Genomic DNA, 21,945 nt, shown 5'->3' on the forward strand with positions numbered 1-21,945 from the left:
TTTTCGCGTTGACGGTGGAATGGTGTCATCTGGATACGACATTAGTTTGTATGAGACCAGCTATTCTCTATCAGTCGCCCTTAAAGCAGTTTTAAATTGCTAAAATTTGTATGAAATTTTTTTCTTGGTGTTATTTACCTATTAGACGTACGTCGTTATGACCCTAATTTAAACGATTTTCAGATTTTTCAGATATTCTCACCAGAACATAACATTATAATATAAAATTATCTAGAGACACAATTTTTGCATGATATTTTTTCACTACTTGCAAGCAAAAGTGATTTTCATTTACATAGAGTACTAATTTGGTTTGGGAAAATTAATTCTCATTCATAATTTTGATTTTAAAAGTGTGTTCATTTCTACTGCAACCCCATATTGTCATGCCTACTCCTCCATTCCGTAATACGAAGCTCAATGCCCAAACACTCATCCAAGCGAGCAAAACAAATCACGGTTTCTTCATGTGCCTATATTTTGTGACCGTGTTCGGGAACACATTGCGATCACCAATCATCATCAATGAGCAAGATTGTTATGATTTCAATAGCTTGCTTTCAAAGCAATTTTTAAGCTTTTGAACCGATAAGTGACAATCATATAATTCGTTGACATTTTATCTCTTGGATGAAGTGATTATTATACCACTCCATCCAGCCGGTAAAGAGGTATTGACGTTCAAAACCTTGCAGTCCAGCGTCACTCTCTCGTTTTAGAAACTTTGAACTAACACCCCGGTACAGAAATGAAAGACGTAGTCAAAACCAACATCTTCTATACAATTTTCGACTCTTTTGAGTTGTGTTGGAAAAGTTCTAGAAAGGATAGTAAATCGACGCCTAAAGACCTTTTTAGAGTCTAATAAGCTGCTCGATCCAAGACAGTTCGCTTTTCGTGCGGGAAAATGCACAGAAGATCACCTCGAAGATCTACAGGCTATTGTACATGACGTTATTGAGAAAGATCACCACGCAGATGTGGCATCACTTTATCTAAGTAAAGCATTTGATCAGCATGGAGATATCCAGTATTGAAGAGTCTCTTCGACTGGGTGATCCGTGGAAGACTAGGTTTCTATGTGAAAAGTTTCCTAGAAAATAGAACTCAGAGCCATAGTCAACAACACAAAATCTTCATTGAAAATCCAAGAAAGGGGAATTCCCCAAGGCTCGGTTGTATCGCCAACCCTCTTCATAATTATTATGCAGTCCCTTTTTGCAAAAAATCCGGAAAATGTAAAAATTCTTGTCTATGCGACATTGTGCTAGTACTAGCGACATTGTGCTAGTTTCAGTTAGCGTCACTGCATCAGCAACAAGAAAAACAGGAAGTGGGTTATATCTATGGTATAACCGCAAGGGTGACGTAGGACTATCGTTGATTTAGAGATCATTTGTTTGAATTTGAATCTGAATTGATTCTGAATGAATGAATATTTGGGGGACTTCGAAAACGAGAGTGTTACGTTGGATGCACAAGGTTTTATGCATCCAATATTGGATACGGAAATATTCTACTGATAGGGAAGAATAATCTTCAGAAGCTATTCTGTTAATTGCGATTGATTGAAAAATCACAAAACCAAATGTATTTGGTCACAGTGTTACATGGATAGAAAACATTAAAATAAACTCTTTCACTTGAATGTAATTTTAAATTCCCAGAGGAACTGGCAGATTATTTTCAGTAACGATTAGATATTACCACATTTTCCTCGATACTGGAAGCCCACCAGTGGTTTATGCTAACTCGATAACCATCTGTTAATAGCACTTGATTGAAACATATTTGGTCACAGTGTTACATAGATAGAAAACATTCAAATAAATTCTTTCACATGAATGTATTTTTAAATTCCCAGAGGAACTGGCAGATTATTTTCCGGATCTTTCTCGATGCTGAATGGCATCCAAACGGTAAGAATTCCGTGCGTGTATATGTGTGTGTAGCGGCTGCTTCGATGGTCACCTTCTCTTCTCCTGAAGGATCGGCTTCTCTGTGCTCCCTCACAGGTTCAAACAAACTGCCTGCGTTTCAGGGCAGATCTCGATCCTTCGCCGTCCAGCACCCTCAGCAACGATGTTGTCTTGTCGATGTCCTCACGAAAAATTAATGCGTCTCACCACCAGAATATCGCTTAAGTATGCTTTTTGTGCGTGATTGAATCGAGAGAAGGCATGGTTTACGATGGCAATTTGGAAGGCAAACTAGAGGGGAATGAACTCTCTGAGGTCGGAACTTTCGGCGACTGAGCAATAATCGATTACAATACGCATACAATATTGGATACGGAAATATTCTACTGATGGGGAAGAATAATCTTCAGAAGCTATTCTGTTAATTGCGATTGATTGAAAAATCACAAAACCAAATGTATTTGGTCACAGTGTTACATGGATAGAAAACATTCAAATAAACTCTTTCACATGAATGTATTTTTAAATTCCCAGAGGAATTGGCAGATTATTTTCAGTAACGATTAGATATTTCCACATTTTCCTCGATACTGGAAGCCCACCAGTGGTTAATGCTAACTCGATAACCATCTGTTAATAGCACTTGATTGAAACATATTTGGTCACAGTGTTACATGGATAGAAAACATTCAAATAAACTCTTTCACATGAATGTATTTTTAAATTCCCAGAGGAACTGGCAGATTATTTTCCGGATCTTTCTCGATGCTGAATGGCATCCAAACGGAAAGAATTCCGTGCGTGTATGTGTGTGTGTTTGTAGCGGCTGCTTCGAGATCTTCCCGGGGAACAGTTTGTGGCATCACTCTCCTCCTGATGGATTCCCTTCTGGCCTAAGGTGCACAAACAGGCTCTTAGAGACACCGTTCATTCGCGCTTTCATGATAAACGAAGAGCTTCACCACAACAGCGACAACATGCTCCAATCGCTGTTCAATTAGAACTAAGTGGATTTCCGAGCGGCGCTCGCTTATATACCGATTGGTGATTTCAATAGCCTGTTTTGAAAGCAATTTTAAGACTATTGAAACAAGTTTTTGGATCAGAAAGTAACAAGTATAGAACGCGTAGACATTTTATCTATCGAATGAAGTGTTTATCATACCATTTCGTTCAGTTGTTTAGGAGCTATTAACGCTCAAAATCTCGGTCTCCGGCGTAACGCTTTCGTTTTCGAAACTTTGATTTTACACCCCGGTATAGAAATGTAAGACGTAGTCCTACGTCAAAAGACTTCAGAAAGCGATTGATTCTGTTCAAAACGGGGCTGGTTTCGATATATCCCCGAAAAATCAAAACTTCTGCATATATGTAATCCCAAAGCTCACTTCAAAGTTTCCAACCCTAAAATTTTCGAAACCCAAATTCCCTCAGTAAAAACTCTCAAAATACTTGGAGTAACTTTTGATAAGAGACTGATTTTTAAACCACATGCTCAGATGGTCAAAAAAGATGCCCGCAATAGATTGAATCTATTGAAGGCGATTTCTGGCAATCTAGCTTTGGGACATAGGAAATCTCTTTTACGGATAATAAATGCTTGGTTAATACCAAAAATTCTCTATGGAGTAAGCATCTTCAGCCGAGGTGGTGAAAAACCACTAAAAACGATCGAACCGGTATATAACAAGGCAATAAAGATAGCCATTGGTGCCTTCGTTACAAGTCCTACCCTCGCTGTTATGGCAGAGAGTGGGCAACTACCATTTGATCGACTCGTTACGAAGATTGTAACAAATAGAGCTATTCGTTACCTTTCAATTCCTGACCGTGACCATGATGTTACATTAATATCTCGGGCAAAGGACCAATTCAAAGAACACACGAATTAGAATCTTCCCGATATATGTGTACATTTGACGGTCATGGAAAGGAATTGGAATGTAAAACCGCCGAATGTTAACCTTGATTTACTCAAGGAAGTTCGTGCAGAAGATCTCCCATCAAAAGTGAAGGCCTGTTTCAATCACCTCGTAGTAACAAAATTCCAGTTTGAACATCAAGTACACTAAGCACTGATGGTGTCGGTTGCGGTATTTTTGAAAACCGATAGACTGGTAGTTTCTCGCTTCCTCCACAATGCACTATTTTTAGCGCAGAAGCATTTTCGCTTCTAATCGCTACCCAAGAGTGCACACATGATTCTCTTCCTATTGTTCTGTTTTATGATCCCGCGAGCTGTCTCCGGGCTCTTCGAAAAGGTAAAAACCTTCACCCATGGATCATTGCAATAGAAGAAGCTGCCTCAGATAAAAATATTACCTTCTGTTGGATTCCCGGTGATACCGGAATTCCTGGAAATATTGTCGCCGACAAATTAGCCGGTAGGGGCAGAATTCAAGAACCCCCTAATGTACCCATTCCTCGCTCCGATGCGAAACTTTGGGTAAAACAGCAGATCCACCAAAGTTGGAACATAGCCTGGAGAAACAACAGACCAACTTTTCTTCAAAAAATTAAAAATACCACTCTTCCATGGCATGACAGAAACAACAGTAAGGAAAGACGGCTTCTCACCCGTCTTCGAATCGGCCATACAAAGGTCACTCATACATATCTTTTTCAAAGAAATAAAGAAAAACCTCAATGCTCTTGCAACGAGGCTCCCATCTCTGTAAGTCACTTACTACTGGATTGTCAACATACGAAGGATGCTAGAATTAGGATTAATATTGGAAAAAACCTAAGGGACATATTGAGTAATGATGACATTCAGGAGAATAACTTAATTTAATTTTTGAAAGAAACAGGACTTTACAGGAAAATATAGAACATTTGAAACTAGAATAATAAAAATAGTAGAAAAGAAAATCGGAGACGATTGAATCGTTAGATTTAAAGTCTCCGTAAACAAAGGAAAATAAGAAGAAACATTGCAAATACATAGGGGGCGCTTTTGCTCCCACCGAAATGTTGCTTCGTGTAATTTCATATCAATGGCCGATCGTGTATTGTGAAAAAATGATCACAAGTGTAAGTGTAAATTTTGTGTTGTGGTGAAAATTACTTGATATGTGAAACGATTTATTTCAATTTTCATAAATAAAAAATCAAGCTGTTTTTCCGCTCGAGAACGGGTCGTTTGGTTAAGCGGCGAGAAAAATTGTAGAAGTGAAGAAATATTAGAAAAAGTGATTTCCCATATGCTCTACATATAGTATAGTGTAGGTGTTGTTAGTCCAATTAAAATTCGCATTGGGTTGAATTAAACACAAACTAAAAATTATAAAAGAAAATTACTTTTTCCGTTTCCAATATGTTTTCTCTATATTAAGGTTAAAGTGGAAGCTAGCCACAATGGCGCTCATTTCTTTCATGTCCCTCCCTCATCACTCGCCCGAAAATCTATAATTTTGCGAAACAGTGTGAAGAAAATGATCGTTTTCGCACACTTCCCATCAAAACTCGAGCAAGTGCTCTGAAAGTTAAATTTTCATTTTCCAATCTTCGACCATGGTTTTGTTTGTTTGGTGAAATTCGTTATTTTTTACTCAATAAAATGTTATTCCTTAGTCATAGCGTTTCATGTCATGAAAATCAATAGAATAAAATTTTATTGATATCAATACAATTATTATTTTTACGTTTAATGGGTGTATAATGTAAGTTTAAGCAACTTTAACATTGGGTAAGAAAATTGTATTGCAGAGCTCGGAACACTGCCACGGCTGCCTATGCTTTCAAAAATAGTAAAGTATTACATTACATCAAAATGCCTCGGCCAACGAATATGTTCGAATATGCTCTCCAACGTGAATAGGTTCACAACAATACGATCAACGAAGGAAAATATTAAGGAATTCACCTCTATTCCGGATCCCGAACGGGTTGAAATTGGCAAAATAATGCATTTTGTAACCCGTTCGACTTCGATTAAGCACATTTATCAATCCGTTCGTCTTCGAATTATTTCGAAATTTGTTTATCATCATTGCAAGGATACCAAATTTGCAGACAAGTTCGCAATTTTACTGATATTAAATTTTTATCGGAGACTCTATTCTGTTGCATCGTATTTCTTTTCTATATGTCTTGACTCAATTCCCTGCAGTTTTTCAAACATCACTTTACTATTCTCACGATTACAAAGGTAGCTGGCAGGTATTTATACACATCAACATTTCATATTTTCGACGAAGACCTTCTGCTGGCATCTCTGGAGGTAATGATATTTACTAAATTCCTAAAGGGCACTGTTTAGATTTGGTGCGCTCTATCGCATTTGTGTACAAAAAGATCAATTCAAAAACAAAATTTGCAAATGAGAGTCCATCTGAGGAGGATATTCTAAAAAAAAATGTAAGATTGTCATTTGTTTCTTTCTTAAATGTAACAGCACTATTCGCATTTCCGCACATCGGGAAGAAAAGATAGCATTATATTAGATCCGCCATTATGAAGGTCAGCAAACTCAAATCAATGTGATATCTAATGGACAGACCAATCCACCAACATTGATTCCAAGTGCCCCAGCAAACTTGCAATGACAGCTTCACCAATGTAGAGCCCTCCGCCAAATCTATCAGCAGCTAACATCCCTCCAAATCCAATATTCGCACATACTTTGTCGAACCTAGCATACTACCCATACCTCTCGCCAATGCCATCAGCCGGTAGCACTCCAGCTTCGATAACTTCGAATGGGGCGATCCCGGACCAGCGCCAACACCTGTCAATCAAGGATCATCTAGTCAATCCACGATACCAAACAGTGCAAGCTCTCCAATGCCATCATCACCTGCGATTGGAGTGGGCGCGGAAACTTCACCATCAGCAGCTGCTTCATCAAATGTACCCTCGGGCACTGCCACTGCCATTACCGCTGTTGGAACACTTAAAGCACAACCTGCGACAGTTGCGGAGGCGGGCGCTGCCCGGCTAGAAGGTTTCCTAATATTGTGGTCGAGGAGCAAGAAAACCGTGACTGGTTGGACATTTTCTTTACCTTGTGTCTGGTGTGAATCCTGATGACCGTGGTACAGCGCGGACTCGATTATATACAGTTTTTGATTTCTGTTCACTGTATATAATCGAGTCAAATTTTTTTTTATTTGTTTTTTTTACATGTATTTTTCGATTTTTGAAAATAAAAGAGGAATTTGATTTTTGATTCATCCCCTTTAAGTCAGAAAACACCTTTCTCACACGAAAAAAAATAATTTTTCCAGATTGTCTTAGGAGGTGATAGACGATTATATTTGATGAAAAAAATACTCCTACGCATATTTTCGAATTTCAACAATGACAGAGTTATAGAACAGAGAAGAGATAGTTTTTTTTTTGTTTCGGACTCTGTTGCTTCAAACTGGCTCTACATTAAAAAGTACGCTAAGGAAGACAATTTTGATGATTTCATTTGCAAGATGAGAAAAATTAGTACAGGATTACTCAATTAGTGGATGTTAATAACATTTTGGAAGTGAAAAATTCAAAGTTAATAATTTTTAATGTGTTATTATTAATTTTATCCTAAAATTTTAAATTGAACTACATTGTTTTGCAACAATTAAATTGAAGTTCTTTAACCGCTCTACAATTCGTTCTTTGACGCCCAACTTCTATCTTTCATTATTTGGCTGCAATATCGATCTAAACAATTCCTGGTGAAAATTCAAGCAATATCTTAAAAAATCCCGATTTTTACCCCACTGCACATGTAATAGCCACTTAAACTTCACCTTAACGCTGAAAGGCTCTCCTTTCCTTCTTGAAATAAGCTAGAAAATTTTTGTTTTTCCAAGCTGTATATAATCGAGTCCAAAATTGTATATAATCGAATCACATATAATCGAGTCCGACCTGTATATCTATACTCGTCTCCGGCAAGATGCTTAACGGTAGTTTTCGTAGGAGTGTTGCTCTATCTATATCAACTCGGCTGTTTCCGCAACAATAACACCGATCGGTTGGAAAAAGCTCGCAGAATTGTCGTTCAGCAGATCAACAATGCTTACGGAGTGAGACCAAATATCATTCCTCGGGCACGAATGGTTCCTCCCAGGCCGGTTGCTGCGGATGTGGCAGTTAATTATCTTTAAGCGGCACAAAACCCGGTTCCAGCACCTCCAGCTGAGTAACCTCCTGTGGCCGCTTACCTCTTTAAAAATCAATGAGAAAAATTATAAATTGAAATCTATATAATTTTACAAGGTTTTACCTTTAATTCGAATGTAGACGAATGCACAATAAATAATTTGCTGCAGAAACTATAACTTTTAAAACCATTTGCCGTTTTGACGTGGGACTACGTATAACCGGAATATATGGAGGGTAAAATGAAAACCTAAACACAGAACATGCAGGAAAAATGAAAGATTTCGAATGCTTATAGCTCGAACATTTCTTACTGGATAGGAGAGATGTTTGCATCACTTGATAGGGAATATTTCTACGCATCTATCGCAACTAACAAAATGTTGTTTTTCATTAGATAAACAATTGAATAACTGTAAAATATTAGGCGTTATCTAAACGCCCTAACTGCATCGTTCTGATTGGCCCGATTTACGGTTTCCCTAACACAGCCATCAAAACCAAGCAGCCTTGGGGAAATCGGCATTGCAAATACATGAAAGTAGGGGGACTTTTGTTCTCATCGAAAAATGTTCCCTAACACAGACTTTAAAACCAAGCATGAAGTGTAGATATTGAAATGAATTGGTCCCAAGATGGATCCTTGAGGAACACCTGCATTCACAATGAATTTCTCTGATGAAATATTGTTTATAGAAACATTGAACGCTCTATCAGAAAGATAATTTTTTATAATTTTTATCAAGTATGTAGGAAAACCAAAGTTCTGAAGCTTGTAAATGAGACCATTATGCCAAACATTATCAAATGCTTTTTCAACATCAAGAAGTGCCATGGCAGATGATTTTGAAACTGACTTGTTTCGTCTGATTATATTGTATACTCTACGAAGCTGGTGAATTGTAGAGTGACCTTTTCGGAATCCAAACTGCTCATCCAAAAATATATTGTGCTAATCTGCAAAAGCAAGAATGCGCGTTAATATAATTTTTTCGAATACTTTCGAAAATGCTGGGAGAAGGCTAATTGGTCGATAGCTCTTTGAAGAAGAAGGATCTTTTCCGGGTTTTAGTATCGGGATCACTTTTGCCAACTTCCAACTCGAGGGGAAGTAGCCAAGTGATAGACATCTGTTGAAGACAGAAGTCATAATTTCATATAAGTTTTTTTTTTTTTTTTTTTTTTTTAAATCGTTTATTTTTACAGGCTCAGTTACATAGGTTTAAAGGAGCCGAACTCCTTACTGTATTGTTACTAGTATATATATACATTTTTCCTTAATTCTAATGTTAATAATATAGGAAACCGATTACTCGCGGTCAACTCGAGTTTAGAAGGGTGACATATTTTCTTCAGGAAAAGGAGGGGATATGAGGATATGTTGACAATGATCACACTCACACTCTCAATCACACTCTCAATCACACTCATCACACTCAATTCTTAAACCTATCTTATATCTAATATGTATTTACATTTCATCTTATTCTTAAGAAGGGATCCGATCTCTCACAAAGGAAAAGGAAAAGGAAAAACTAAGGGTATAAGGACAATCACACACGAAGATCGATAGCTTTAAGGAATACATATATTTGGGACATGTAATCAAGGTCTAACCGAGCCAACACGTCTCTCACCGGCACATTGGGCTGCCTTCCTCGGGCCCGAAGGGTGACTACTAAATTCGATCTGGCGACAAGATACAGCTCGCACGACCAAACAACGTGCTCGATGTCGTGGTAACCTTGGCCACAAACACAAAGATTGTTGTCGGCAAGATTAATACGAAAGAGTAGCGCATCTAACGAACAGTGATTGGACATGAGTCGGGAGAAGGTGCGAATAAAGTCCCGGCTCAAGTCCAGACTTTTGAACCATGGTTTGAGGCTAACCTTAGGGATAATCGAGTGGAGCCACCGGCCCAATTCATCTTCGTTCCATTTGCGTTGCCAGTTAACTATGGTATTTTTGCGGACTAAAGAATAAAATTCATTGAAGGCGAATTGACGCTGATAAATATCGCCTTCAATTGCACCTACCTTTGCTAATGAGTCAGCCCTCTCATTACCCAGAATTGAGCAATGTGAAGGGACCCAGACAAAGGTAATGACATAACAGCGTCTGGATAAAGCACTCAAAATTTCTCGTATTCTCTCAAGGAAGTACGGCGAGTGCTTTTCCGGCCTCACTGAACGGATAGCTTCGACAGAGCTAAGACTATCCGTTACAATGTAATAGTGTTCAACAGGTCGTGAGGCGACGCTGTCCAGCGCCCAGTGTATCGCTGCCAATTCAGCAATATACACTGAGCAAGGATTCTGAAGACTGTGGGAGGTGCTAAAAATTTCGTTGAACACTCCAAATCCTGTGGACTCATTCATAGAGGACCCATCAGTAAAGTACATATTATCACAATTGATATCCCCATACTTTGCATCGAAGATCGTTGGAACGATCCTCGATCGAAGATAATCTGATGTTCCATGGATATCCTGCTTCATGGACAGATCAAAATGCACAGAGGAATTGATGTAGTCAGGAAAACAAACACGGTTGGGAATATACGAAGAAGGATCAACCTGCATGGAGACGAATTCATGATATGAGCTCATGAATCCAGAATGAAAATTTAGCTCGATCAGCTGCTCAAAATTTCCGATCACCAATGGGTTCATGACCTTACACCGGATGAGGAACCGAAGAGATAATAAATTGAAGCGATCTTTTAGTGGGAGTAGGCCTGCCAAAACCTCGAGACTCATGGTATGCGTTGAGGGCATACATCCCAACGCGATACGGAGACAAAGATACTGAATTCGCTCGAGTTTAATGAGGTGTGTTTTGGCAGCTGATTGAAAACAGAAACTGCCATACTCCATCACTGAGAGAATAGTTGTTCGATACAACATTATAAGATCTTCGGGATGGGCTCCCCACCAGGTGCCGGTAATTGTACGGAGAAAGTTTATTCTTTGTTGACATTTTTTACTCAGATACCTAATATGGGCCCCCCAAGTACATTTAGAGTCGAACCAGACCCCAAGATACTTGAATGACATAGCATGAGTGATCGGTTTACCCAAAAGTTGAAGCTTTGGTTTTGCTGGCTTATGCTTCCTAGAAAAAACCACCATCTCTGTTTTCTCCGTGGAGAATTCGATCCCTAGCCCAATGGCCCAGGTTGAAAAATTGTTCAACGTATCTTGTAAGGGTTCTTGCAGGTCGGATTCGTTTGATCCTACGACAGACACCACTCCATCATCTGCAAGTTGTCTTAGGCTGCAATTTTGTGTAAGGCAATTGTCAATGTCGCTTACGTAGAAGTTGTACATAAGGGGGCTTAAACATGAGCCCTGGGGGAGGCCCATGTAAGAGACCCGACTTACTGCCGAATCTCCGTGAGAAAAGTTCAAATGTTTCTCACAAAGCAAATTATATAACATATTATTCAATAGAGGCGGCACACCCCGAAAGTGTAATTTGTCTGACAAAACCTCTATTGAAACAGAATCAAAGGCCCCCTTTATGTCCAAGAATACTGAAGCCATTTGTTTTTTTTCGGCGTAAGCCATTTGAATTTCTGAAGAAAGCAACGCAAGACAATCATTCGTCCCCTTGCCCCTGCGGAACCCATATTGTGTATCTGAGAGTAGGCCATTCGTTTCAACCCATCGATCAAGGCGAAACAAGATAATTTTCTCCAACAATTTCCGTATACAAGACAGCATTGCTATTGGGCGGTACGAATTGAAGTCGGACGCGGGTTTTCCGGGTTTTTGAATAGCTATAACTCGTACTTGTCTCCAATCATCTGGAACAATATTATGCTCCAGAAACCGATTGAATAAGTTCAACAAGCGATGTTTCGCCACATCAGGGAGATTTTTCAGCAAGTTGAACTTAATTCTATCCGATCCCGGAGCAGAATTGTTACATGAATGGAGAGCAAGAGAGAATTCTACCATCGAAAACTCGGAATCAAGATCGCACCTATCTTGTGGTATATCTCGAATAATTCTTTGCACTGGAGCGGAATCGGGACAAACCTTTCGTGCAAAATTAAAAATCCATCGATGTGAATATTCTTCGCTTTCATTGGATGAAGAGCGATTTCTCATGTTTCGAGCCACTTTCCATAATTTTTTCATTGACGTTTCTCGTGATAAACCTCCCACGAAATTTCGCCAATAAGCACGTTTTTTCCCTTTGATCAAGTTTTTAAATTGATTTTCAAGGTCCAAATACTTCTGAAAATTTTCAGGGGTTCCACGTTTCCGAAAAGCTTTAAATGCATTCGATTTATCTCCATAAAGCTTGGAACACTGGCCATCCCACCATGGATTGGGAGGCCTTCGACGAATAGTGGAACCTGGGATGGGTTTCGTTTGAGCGCGAACCGCGCTGTCATATATCAAACGAGAAATGAAGTTATACTCCTCCAATGGAGGCAAACCATCTCTGGAATTGATGGCTAGAGCAATCGCGTCCGCATATTTTTTCCAGTCAATGTGTCTTGTGAGGTCGTATGCCATGTTTATTGATTCAGAAGAATTCAACCCATTGTTGATAGAAATTTTGATTGGCAAGTGGTCACTACCGTTGGGATCCTGGATTACATTCCACTTGCAATCTAACGATAGTGAATTCGAGCAAAGCGAGAGGTCAAGAGCACTTGGTTTAGCAGGAGGTTTAGGTACACGTGTTGTTTCCCCAGTGTTCAAAACGGTCATATTGAAGCTGTTACAAAGGTCATATATCAACGATGAACGATTGTCGTCGTACTGTTCCCCCCAGGCAGTTCCGTGAGAGTTGAAGTCTCCCAAGATTAATCGTGGCTCAGGAAGGAGTGAGCACATGTCAACAAGTTGCTTGCGGCTAACCGCAGCTCTCGGAGGCCAATACAAGCTGACTATACAGAGGTCTTTGCCTCTGATGTTTGCATGACAAGCAACAGCTTCGATCCCTCCAATAGGTGGAAGGTCAATTCTAAAAAATGAGTGACACTTATTGATCCCCAATAGTACCCCTCCGTATCTGTCATCACGGTCCAAGCGTATTATATTAAAATCGTGGAAAGAGAGATCATTTTGAGAAGAGAGCCAGGTTTCGGATAGAGCAAAAACATCACAATTGAGTTTATGAATTAGAAATTTGAATGTATCCAATTTAGGGATAAGACTACGACAATTCCACTGTAAAACAGTGATATCTCCGACCTCTCTATTTAAATTAGACATCAAGAGAGATAATCATTGCAAGGAGGGGCCATGTTTGCATCAATTGCTGCAAAATTGTCTTTAGTACTGGAAGCATTGCGGTGACAATGGTTCTGATAGAGTCGGAAACATTAAAACACGTGAAGATTTGATCCACAAGGTCAGACAACTTTATAAATCCCGATTGGGAAGTTGAACTTGACGGAAAAACAGGGACAGTTGGGGTTTTTGATGTCCCCTCGAGTGCTGGGTCGTTCGAAGGTGAACTATTACCACGGAGGCCAGGAGGGACCTGATTTTGCTTAACCGCTGCACTCGATTTTTTGGGCAAGCTAACAGGGGGTATCACCGGAGGGACTTGTCCTTGAACTTTGGGAGTGGTCGGCGTGCCCCCGTTAGCTGTATCCGCTTCCATTTCGTCAACTGGCAACGTAGCGAAGACATTGTGTGTATTGATTGGTTGTTGTTCTTGAGCCAGTGGAGAAGCGCCCTTCAAAATTTCTGCGAAAGTGCGTTTAGAGCGTTCCCTCAAAGAGCGCTTCTGTTTCTCCCAGCGAGCCTTGTATGTTTCACAAGCTGAGAGCACGTGTGGGGATCCCCCGCAATATGGACACTTATGCTCAGTCGCACTGCAGGATTTCCCCTCATGTTGTTCTCCGCAAGTGGCACATCGTTCTTTATTGGCACAATAAGCAGCCGTGTGACCAACTGACTTGCACTTTAGACAAGTCATTGGCTTTGGAATAAAAAGTCGCACGGCTAACCTCAATTTATCTACCATCACGTAGTCAGGGAGAGCTGAACCAGCGAAGGTGACTCGAAACGAGTTGGACGGCGTAAATTTCTTTTCTTCTCCTTCATGGGAGACTGTTCCGAGCTGGCGGCAACCCAAGATCTTAACAGTCGTCGAGGGCAGTTTTTTAAAACGGCCGGTACCTTCACTCGTAATGTATTCGCACGTCAAGCCCGTTTCGGTTATCACACCCTCAATTTCGACTATGTGAGAGGGTATGTAGACCCGATACTCAATTGTAAAATGCTGATCGACAACAATCTTGTTTGCGTCTTTTCGATCATTCACGACAACTCGCAATTTGTTTGGTCTAACCTTCGAAATTTCCGAAACGGAGGTATACCTTGCCAGATCTTTCGCGATCTGCATGACTCTCAACGCCTTTCCATTTGGTTTAGGCCTGAAGAAAACAACCCAGGGACCAGTTCCGGGCGCATCTTCTGGATAGACCTTTACACGGGGAGTGGGAATAACAGGGGGGGAAGGCGAGGACGGGGATTGAGAGTGGGAAGGCGAAGGTTGAGAAGGAGCGGGAAGAACAGAGGGAGAAGACGAGGTTGAAGGTAGAGTGGGATCGTTAAGGGCAGATGGGAGATTTGCTAGTTTTTTGGAGGGAGGCTTGGTAGGGTTAGCTGACTCGTCCCCAGAAGAAGTATCTTCCGTATTTGGAACACGTTTGAGTGACTTTTTTTTATCCGTTAGGAGGGAACTAGAGTCAGAGACCTCCATATCCGAAGGTCCCCCACTCTCTGCCATTTTAAATTTTCACTTATATTCTAAGTATTTTTTTAAACAATATTTCACAATAAAATAATTCACAAAAACAAAAAAAAAAAAAAAAAAACTTATAATTATTAAATATTTTCTCTCAGTATATTTAATGTTATTCACCTATGAACGCACTCCAGTGCAGATGAACGGGAGCGTGCTGAAAGCTCGTTGGTGGTGGGAATGTGCCTACGACACCACTACACACAGTCGTCGGTGAAAGCTTACCCGCACTGTCACTGTTGGCACGATGACTCGGCGAAATCTCCAATGTCGGCGAAGCAGCGACAAAACAAAAACCAATGCTTGGCTTTCCGAGGATGAAAGCCTTTATCCACTTGCAGGCAGGGCACTTCACTCACTATCCAGATAGTGAAATGAACTCTTCAGCGGCAAAAAAACAACAATCACGCGGTAACCGATAACGGAACTTGGACGCGACTTTCCTTCGTCTGGTTACTTCGGGCAATCGGCGAAGAATGTTCATATAAGTTGTTACTAAGATGTTTCAACTCAATGTTAAATATACTGTCGAAGCCGGGGGCCTTCATATTCTTCAACGAGCGTATAACCGAGATAACCTCTGCAGTCGAGATGATTTCACTCTCTTGAGGTACAGAATGGATATTGTCAATAGCCCTTACAGTATCATTCGCCGAAGCTTCAAATGGACTTGTAATGTTCTGGCCAAGATTGTGTGAACTAGCGAAATGGTTGCCAATTGCATTAGCCTTTTCGGCAGGTGTTATCAATCGTTCTGAATTGTCAGGTTGAAGAAGAGGAGGAATAGGATTAGACTTGGTCTTGAGAATTTTAGCGAGCCTCCAAAAAGGCTTGGAGTTATTCGGAAGTTTACTAATATCTTTTGCGATTTTTTTGTTACGGAGATCAATCATTCTGGCCTGGATAACCTTGGTTAACTGATTATACTGTCGTTTCCTCTCTCGAATACCAGTACGTTGGTACTGCCTTCGATAGAGGTTCCGAAGCCTAATCAAATGTTTAGTAATGGAATCAATTTGAACAGAGTCACTCACCTGAATCGTTTCTGGGATGTGGTTTTGGCGAGCCTGAATAACTGCAGTTTGAATAGAGCTGACTGTTGCTTCGATATCTTCGGGAGATTCAAGAGGCTGATTGAGATCAATGTTGTTGTCAATAAGCTGCTGGAATTCCACCCAATTCGCACGATGATGGTCCCGTCTACATTGTGGCCTCCTGACTACGACATTCACTCCCAATTCAACCATCACTGGGAAGTGATCCGAACTCAACTCGTTAAGGGCAATAGGATCACCGATGCGGCGATCCATGTTGGTAATGAAGAAATCAATTATGGAATGTACTCCAGAACGAGAAATGCGAGTGGGGGTCGCTGGACTAAGAATCCTGTAGCGCCCACACTGTAGATCATCATTTAGAGTCACTCCATTTTGATTCCTCCTTTGGTTTCCCCAGGACTGATGTCGAGCATTAATGTCCCCGCCGATGACGTATTTCGACTGCCTTCGTGTTAGCTTGATGATATCGTTTTTAAGAAGCAACGCTGAGCCATCTCTGATTGACGTCTGTTTGGGATAGTAGACCGCAATCACGATAATAGACCCAATCGATGTTGTGATTTCCGCCCCAATAGCTTCGATGATGTTGAGTTTCAGACACGGCAAAAGTCGATATCTGATGTTATTTCTGTTGGCTAAGGCAACACCTCCTCCACCAGAGCCAGCACGATCCATTCTCAATAGACGATAATTCGGGACTCGAATATTAATATTCGGTTTAAGATGCGTCTCAGTAACGATAGCTACGTCGATGCTGTTTGTCACCAGGAAGTCAGTGAACTCGATAAGCTTACTCTTAAGAGAGCAGGCATTCCAATTAATTAGCCTTAGAGATGACCGATCCATGGTTATAATAAAAATGTAGCATAACTTGTACTTGTTCCTGTTGGTTGCGACAACTTCTAGTCTGTCGATCTAGCTCAAGAACAGGGTTGCAAGTTCTTGCATGCTATAAAGCTCCTCAGTAGAAGAGGAATGAGGTGAAGGTTTTGGTGTAGGTGATAAACCAATAGCTGCAACCTTACTATAGCTCGGTTGCTCCTTTTTTGGCTTTTCGCTAGAAGAGGCCGTTTGGGGGCGACCTGTAGGAAGTGGAAGAGGAGGAAGAACAGGAATCGTGCGAGAAACCATTGGAGGGAACTCTTTGTCAGTAAATTCTGGAACCTTCTTCCTATTCTGTGTTTTATCAGTAGCTTGCTTCCAGATACGTTTAAAATCCGCACGTTTTGTGCAGCTACGGCTGGTGGCTTGGTGACTTTCGCCACAGTTAACGCATTTGCGAGGTTCTTTTTCTGGAAGGCTGCAAGTGCTTGTTAGGTGGTCAGCAGCACACTTGCCACAACGAGTTTTCATGTGACAGTTTCTTGTTCCGTGTCCGAAACCAAGGCAATTTGAACATTGCGTTACATCCCGATGTTGAGGTTTGTATCGGTCCCATTGTACCGAGATGTTGAAGATCTCACTGATTTCTCTTATGCGAGTTATGTTGGTTGATCCTTTCTTGAAGTGGATCAGGTACAAAACATTGGAATACCCATTGTCTGGCGTTTTATGCCTAGTCATCCGATATACAGCTAACGGCTGAATATTGTATGATTGTTCCAGATCTTTTTTAATATCCTCCAACTCAATAGCAGGAAGACCTCGCAACACTACCTTAAATGGTTTTTCAGACGGCGTATCGTGAGTGTAAAACTCATGATTTTTTGATTTCAGGTATGATCCAATTATTTTATATTGCTCCAGGTTGGGACAAGTGATTTTAATACCGATGCTGCATATTTTAAAAACTGGCTGCAATTTCAGCGCCAGCAGTTCAGACCTCAAAGTTCCTATATCTCTCGATGTTGTAAAATAAGGTGGTACTTTCATCTTTTTCTCTACATTTACTTTCTCGGTAGTTGGTTCCTCCTCGGTATGGCCATCCAATAAAGCATAGCGGTTTCTTTCTAATATTGGCTCCTTGCCGGTGTCCGATCGATGTCGTTTGTTGGTGCCATGTGGTATGCCTGGGTCGGTTGACCGGGTTTTCCCCATTGTTGTAGTCCTCAAGGGCAGACAGGTAGTTGATGAATCGCAGGTAGACAATCTGAAAAGAGAAATAAATAGCTTTTTAAAAATCAGGTAATGAATGGAGCTCCAAACACGTCCGTCTCTGTCGACGGTCGGAGTGGAATGATAAAAGTTTGCCTCAGCGAGATCCACTGTTTATACTCTAGGCAAGTGTTCCCCTTCAATCTTCTTCTTTTCCTCTGTTCGCGGAGACTTTAAATCCTACGATTTCCCCTTCAATGCTCGTTATTGACAGCTCTGTTCTGGAAAGCACGCAAATGGACAGAACAAATGTAAGGAAAAATGAAAACGCTTAAAGTTTTCATGAATTTTAACCATTTACAAACCAGGAGATTCCAATGTATAGCATATTAAACAAATCTTAGGGAATTTCCGATTCGTTTAGTATGTAAATCGCCAAAATCTGTTCGCGGCAAAAATAGTTATTAACATTAACTTTATTTCATAAAAACGTGACCTGTTTTCTGATTTGGCACCCTTAATGAAAGACGTAGTTCTACGTCAAAACGGCATGTAACGCTTTAGATAATTAATTTTTAAATGCTGATAAAAAATATCAGCCAAATCGGTCGAGTAGATCCTGATATATTGATACCACCAATTGAAAAACATGGTTTTGAGAAAAACGCGTTTGAAAATTCGTACAGCAATACTCTGTAACTCCTTCTATTCTCCTTCCTCCTTCTATAAGACCAGGTGATGACCTTGCAGCTTTATGTCATTGTAAACAAACAATGCTTCAATTTATATTCTACTGTGTAGATATTGGTGACTAGTGATCCCCGATACAGAAATCAATTATTAATCGAACGAATACGGTGCAACTATCGCAATAAACGAAGCCTGAGACGAGACATGACAATAGGGGGCCGATTCCGGACCACCACTTCTGTCAAACTCGGACCACTTGCAACTCGCCTTCTGATTGGCTAATGAGTAAAATAATTAACAAAGATAAATATGTTGCCAAATATATTCAAAAAACCTGAATAAACGCTATGTTATTATTTGGGAATGTATGATTTTATCAATATTTCAGTACTGTTAGTATTTGAACGATATCAAAGTTAAATTATAAGGCCTTATTTCCGTATACACTCCACGGTAAAAACGAATTGAAGTTTATCCGCGATGACAGAGATACGGTATCGATATCTGGAAACGAAATAAGCTTTTAACAAGTCTTACTACTCGGCCCGAAGGCACTTTTAAATTGTTAAAACCTGAATGAAAATTTTTACTTGGCGTTATTTATTTACTTGAAGAACGTCTTTCTTACCCTAACTTGACCTGTTTTCTATACACTTTGCGATATTCTCACTAAAACTACTCATTATAATATAAAATTATCTTCAGATACAATTTTTGTACGAGATTATTTTACCAAATGAAGAAAGCAAAGTTTTCCATTCACAATCAACACTAATATGATACGGAGAAGTTAATTTTCATTCATAATTTCTATTTGAAGAGTGTTCATTCTACCTGAAAACCCATCATTTTCTCTAACTCGTAAAACGAAATTTCATGGCGTGTCGTCCATTCCGTTTTCATCTTGAAGTGTAAACGGTAAGGCCCGTAATCTCTTGATAAATAAAATGAACTTTGAATTTAATTCATATATGTCAACATATCATACACCTACTATCAAATCTACGTTTTCTAGTTTTCTTTATCTCTTCACATTTTATTTTTTGGATACCAAAATAACAGGAAAATACTTATTGTTTAAAATATGTGATATTCGGTCGGAAGATTAATACAAAAAAAATTATGCAACTCAGAAAATACATGATACGAAGAACACATGTTTTTCATGGGAAAATAATCTTCCGAAATTTTATAACATTTGGCAACCTTCACATCTCGCTTCCCTGTTATCTAGCACTTGGTCGAAGAAAATGCAGAAAGAAGAGTAAGAAGCCAGTTGTCACGTCTTGTCTTAGGTGATTACATCGTGTTGGCTCAACCGATCCCGCTTCCGTTGCTACCTTCAAAATTTTTGTGTGCAGTCAGCCGATTGCAAAATTCCAGCCGTAAATTGCACTCAACCGAGGGCTGTGTGTTTTTGAAGTTATCCTTTGGCTTGTGTAGAGAAAAAAGACTATACCTAAAAGTGTGTTTTTGTTTCCCGAGAATTCGCGTGAAGAAAAAATTGTGTCCGATCGGAAGTTCCCGTGTGTCCTTAGATTGACGACGCAGTTTGTGTGAGCATAACTCTGCAACGTGTCCGAAAAAGTTGTAGAAGTAAAACAAAACGTGTATGATTCTGTACGAAACCGACGGTGTGTAAACTAAATGTATGAGTACAAACAAACTGAAGTGTTTTGTCCAATCAATTTGCATTGTAATAGGTTATTGATAACAACTGTGATTAAATTATCTTAACTTTTTTTAATTAAATGAAGTAATTTTCCGGCTATGACTTTCATTAAATACTTTTTTACCCTCATGTATATTTTCAGGTGATTGCATCCAGAAATCTTTAGACGATATCGCACAAAATTCAGCGATTCGAAATGACGTTCCTTCACAACAAACAGGCTCAAAACAAAAGAATTCTGATACTGGAAATACGTTGTCTAGCAATGAAAGCATGTCTGTTGTCGATGAATTGAAAGGTATGTACAATAGAACAATCAATTTTTTTATTCTTCTAATTTGTTGATTCGTATGTTGTAATTTAAAAACCAAAGATTGTTTAAAGCACTGGTTGGAAAACTTATGAAGCGATCGCCGTTGACGTATTCTATGACCAAAACCGCGTTCTCTCTCGACCTCTCCGTCATTGGTTCCGATCTAAAATTGATTGGATAACAACTCGACAAATATTTGGATTTTTGAAATATTTTGAGCGTATCAGTGGTGCAATGAGTTTGTTCTCTATGATCGGAAAAATTACCGACTGGACCATTTTTGGATCCAAATGCTCTTGGATTACATCACGGGAACACCAAGCCAAACTGATGCTATTGGATTACATCACGGGAACACCAAGCCAAACTGATGCTATTGGATTACATCACGGGAACACCAAGCCAAACTGATGCTATTGGATTACATCACGGGAACACCAAGCCGAATGCGTAAATGGGTGCGAATATTACTTCGCTCGGACGCATTCATACGCAAACAATTTTTCATGACTGTTCCATGCGAAAGCAGAACAGAAACCGATGCGAGTGAAAGTACTCACGCCTTGCGTATGTCTGCTTTTCGCGTTGACGGTGGAATGGTGTCATCTGGATACGACATTAGTTTGTATGAGACCAGCTATTCTCTATCAGTCGCCCTTAAAGCAGTTTTAAATTGCTAAAATTTGTATGAAATTTTTTTCTTGGTGTTATTTACCTATTAGACGTACGTCGTTATGACCCTAATTTAAACGATTTTCAGATTTTTCAGATATTCTCACCAGAACATAACATTATAATATAAAATTATCTAGAGACACAATTTTTGCATGATATTTTTTCACTACTTGCAAGCAAAAGTGATTTTCATTTACATAGAGTACTAATTTGGTTTGGGAAAATTAATTCTCATTCATAATTTTGATTTTAAAAGTGTGTTCATTTCTACTGCAACCCCATATTGTCATGCCTACTCCTCCATTCCGTAATACGAAGCTCAATGCCCAAACACTCATGCAAGCGAGCAAAACAAATCACGGTTTCTTCATGTGCCTATATTTTGTGACCGTGTTCGGGAACACATTGCGATCACCAATCATCATCAATGAGCAAGATTGTTATGATTTCAATAGCTTGCTTTCAAAGCAATTTTTAAGCTTTTGAACCGATAAGTGACAATCATATAATTCGTTGACATTTTATCTCTTGGATGAAGTGATTATTATACCACTCCATCCAGCCGGTAAAGAGGTATTAACGTTCAAAACCTTGCAGTCCAGCGTCACTCTCTCGTTTTAGAAACTTTGAACTAACACCCCGGTACAGAAATGAAAGACGTAGTCAAAACCAACATCTTCTATACAATTTTCGACTCTTTTGAGTTGTGTT

General features: G+C 39.7%; 1 protein-coding gene across 1 annotated transcript in view; it reads left to right on the top strand.

Annotated features, from left to right (window-relative positions):
* LOC129781701 (uncharacterized) overlaps positions 1 to 21,945 on the top strand; it is a gene marked incomplete at its 3' end in the record, with an annotated part of 132,174 nt that overhangs the window by 19,850 nt on the left and 90,379 nt on the right. Inside the window, exon 4 of the mRNA XM_055789272.1 lies at positions 20,389 to 20,544. Within this exon, the coding sequence (XP_055645247.1) occupies positions 20,389 to 20,544 (156 nt within the window). The remainder of the gene's footprint in view (positions 1 to 20,388; positions 20,545 to 21,945) is intronic.

This window comes from Toxorhynchites rutilus, unplaced genomic scaffold (genome assembly GCF_029784135.1).
Source record: "Toxorhynchites rutilus septentrionalis strain SRP unplaced genomic scaffold, ASM2978413v1 HiC_scaffold_17, whole genome shotgun sequence".
Taxonomy (NCBI): domain Eukaryota; kingdom Metazoa; phylum Arthropoda; class Insecta; order Diptera; family Culicidae; genus Toxorhynchites; species Toxorhynchites rutilus.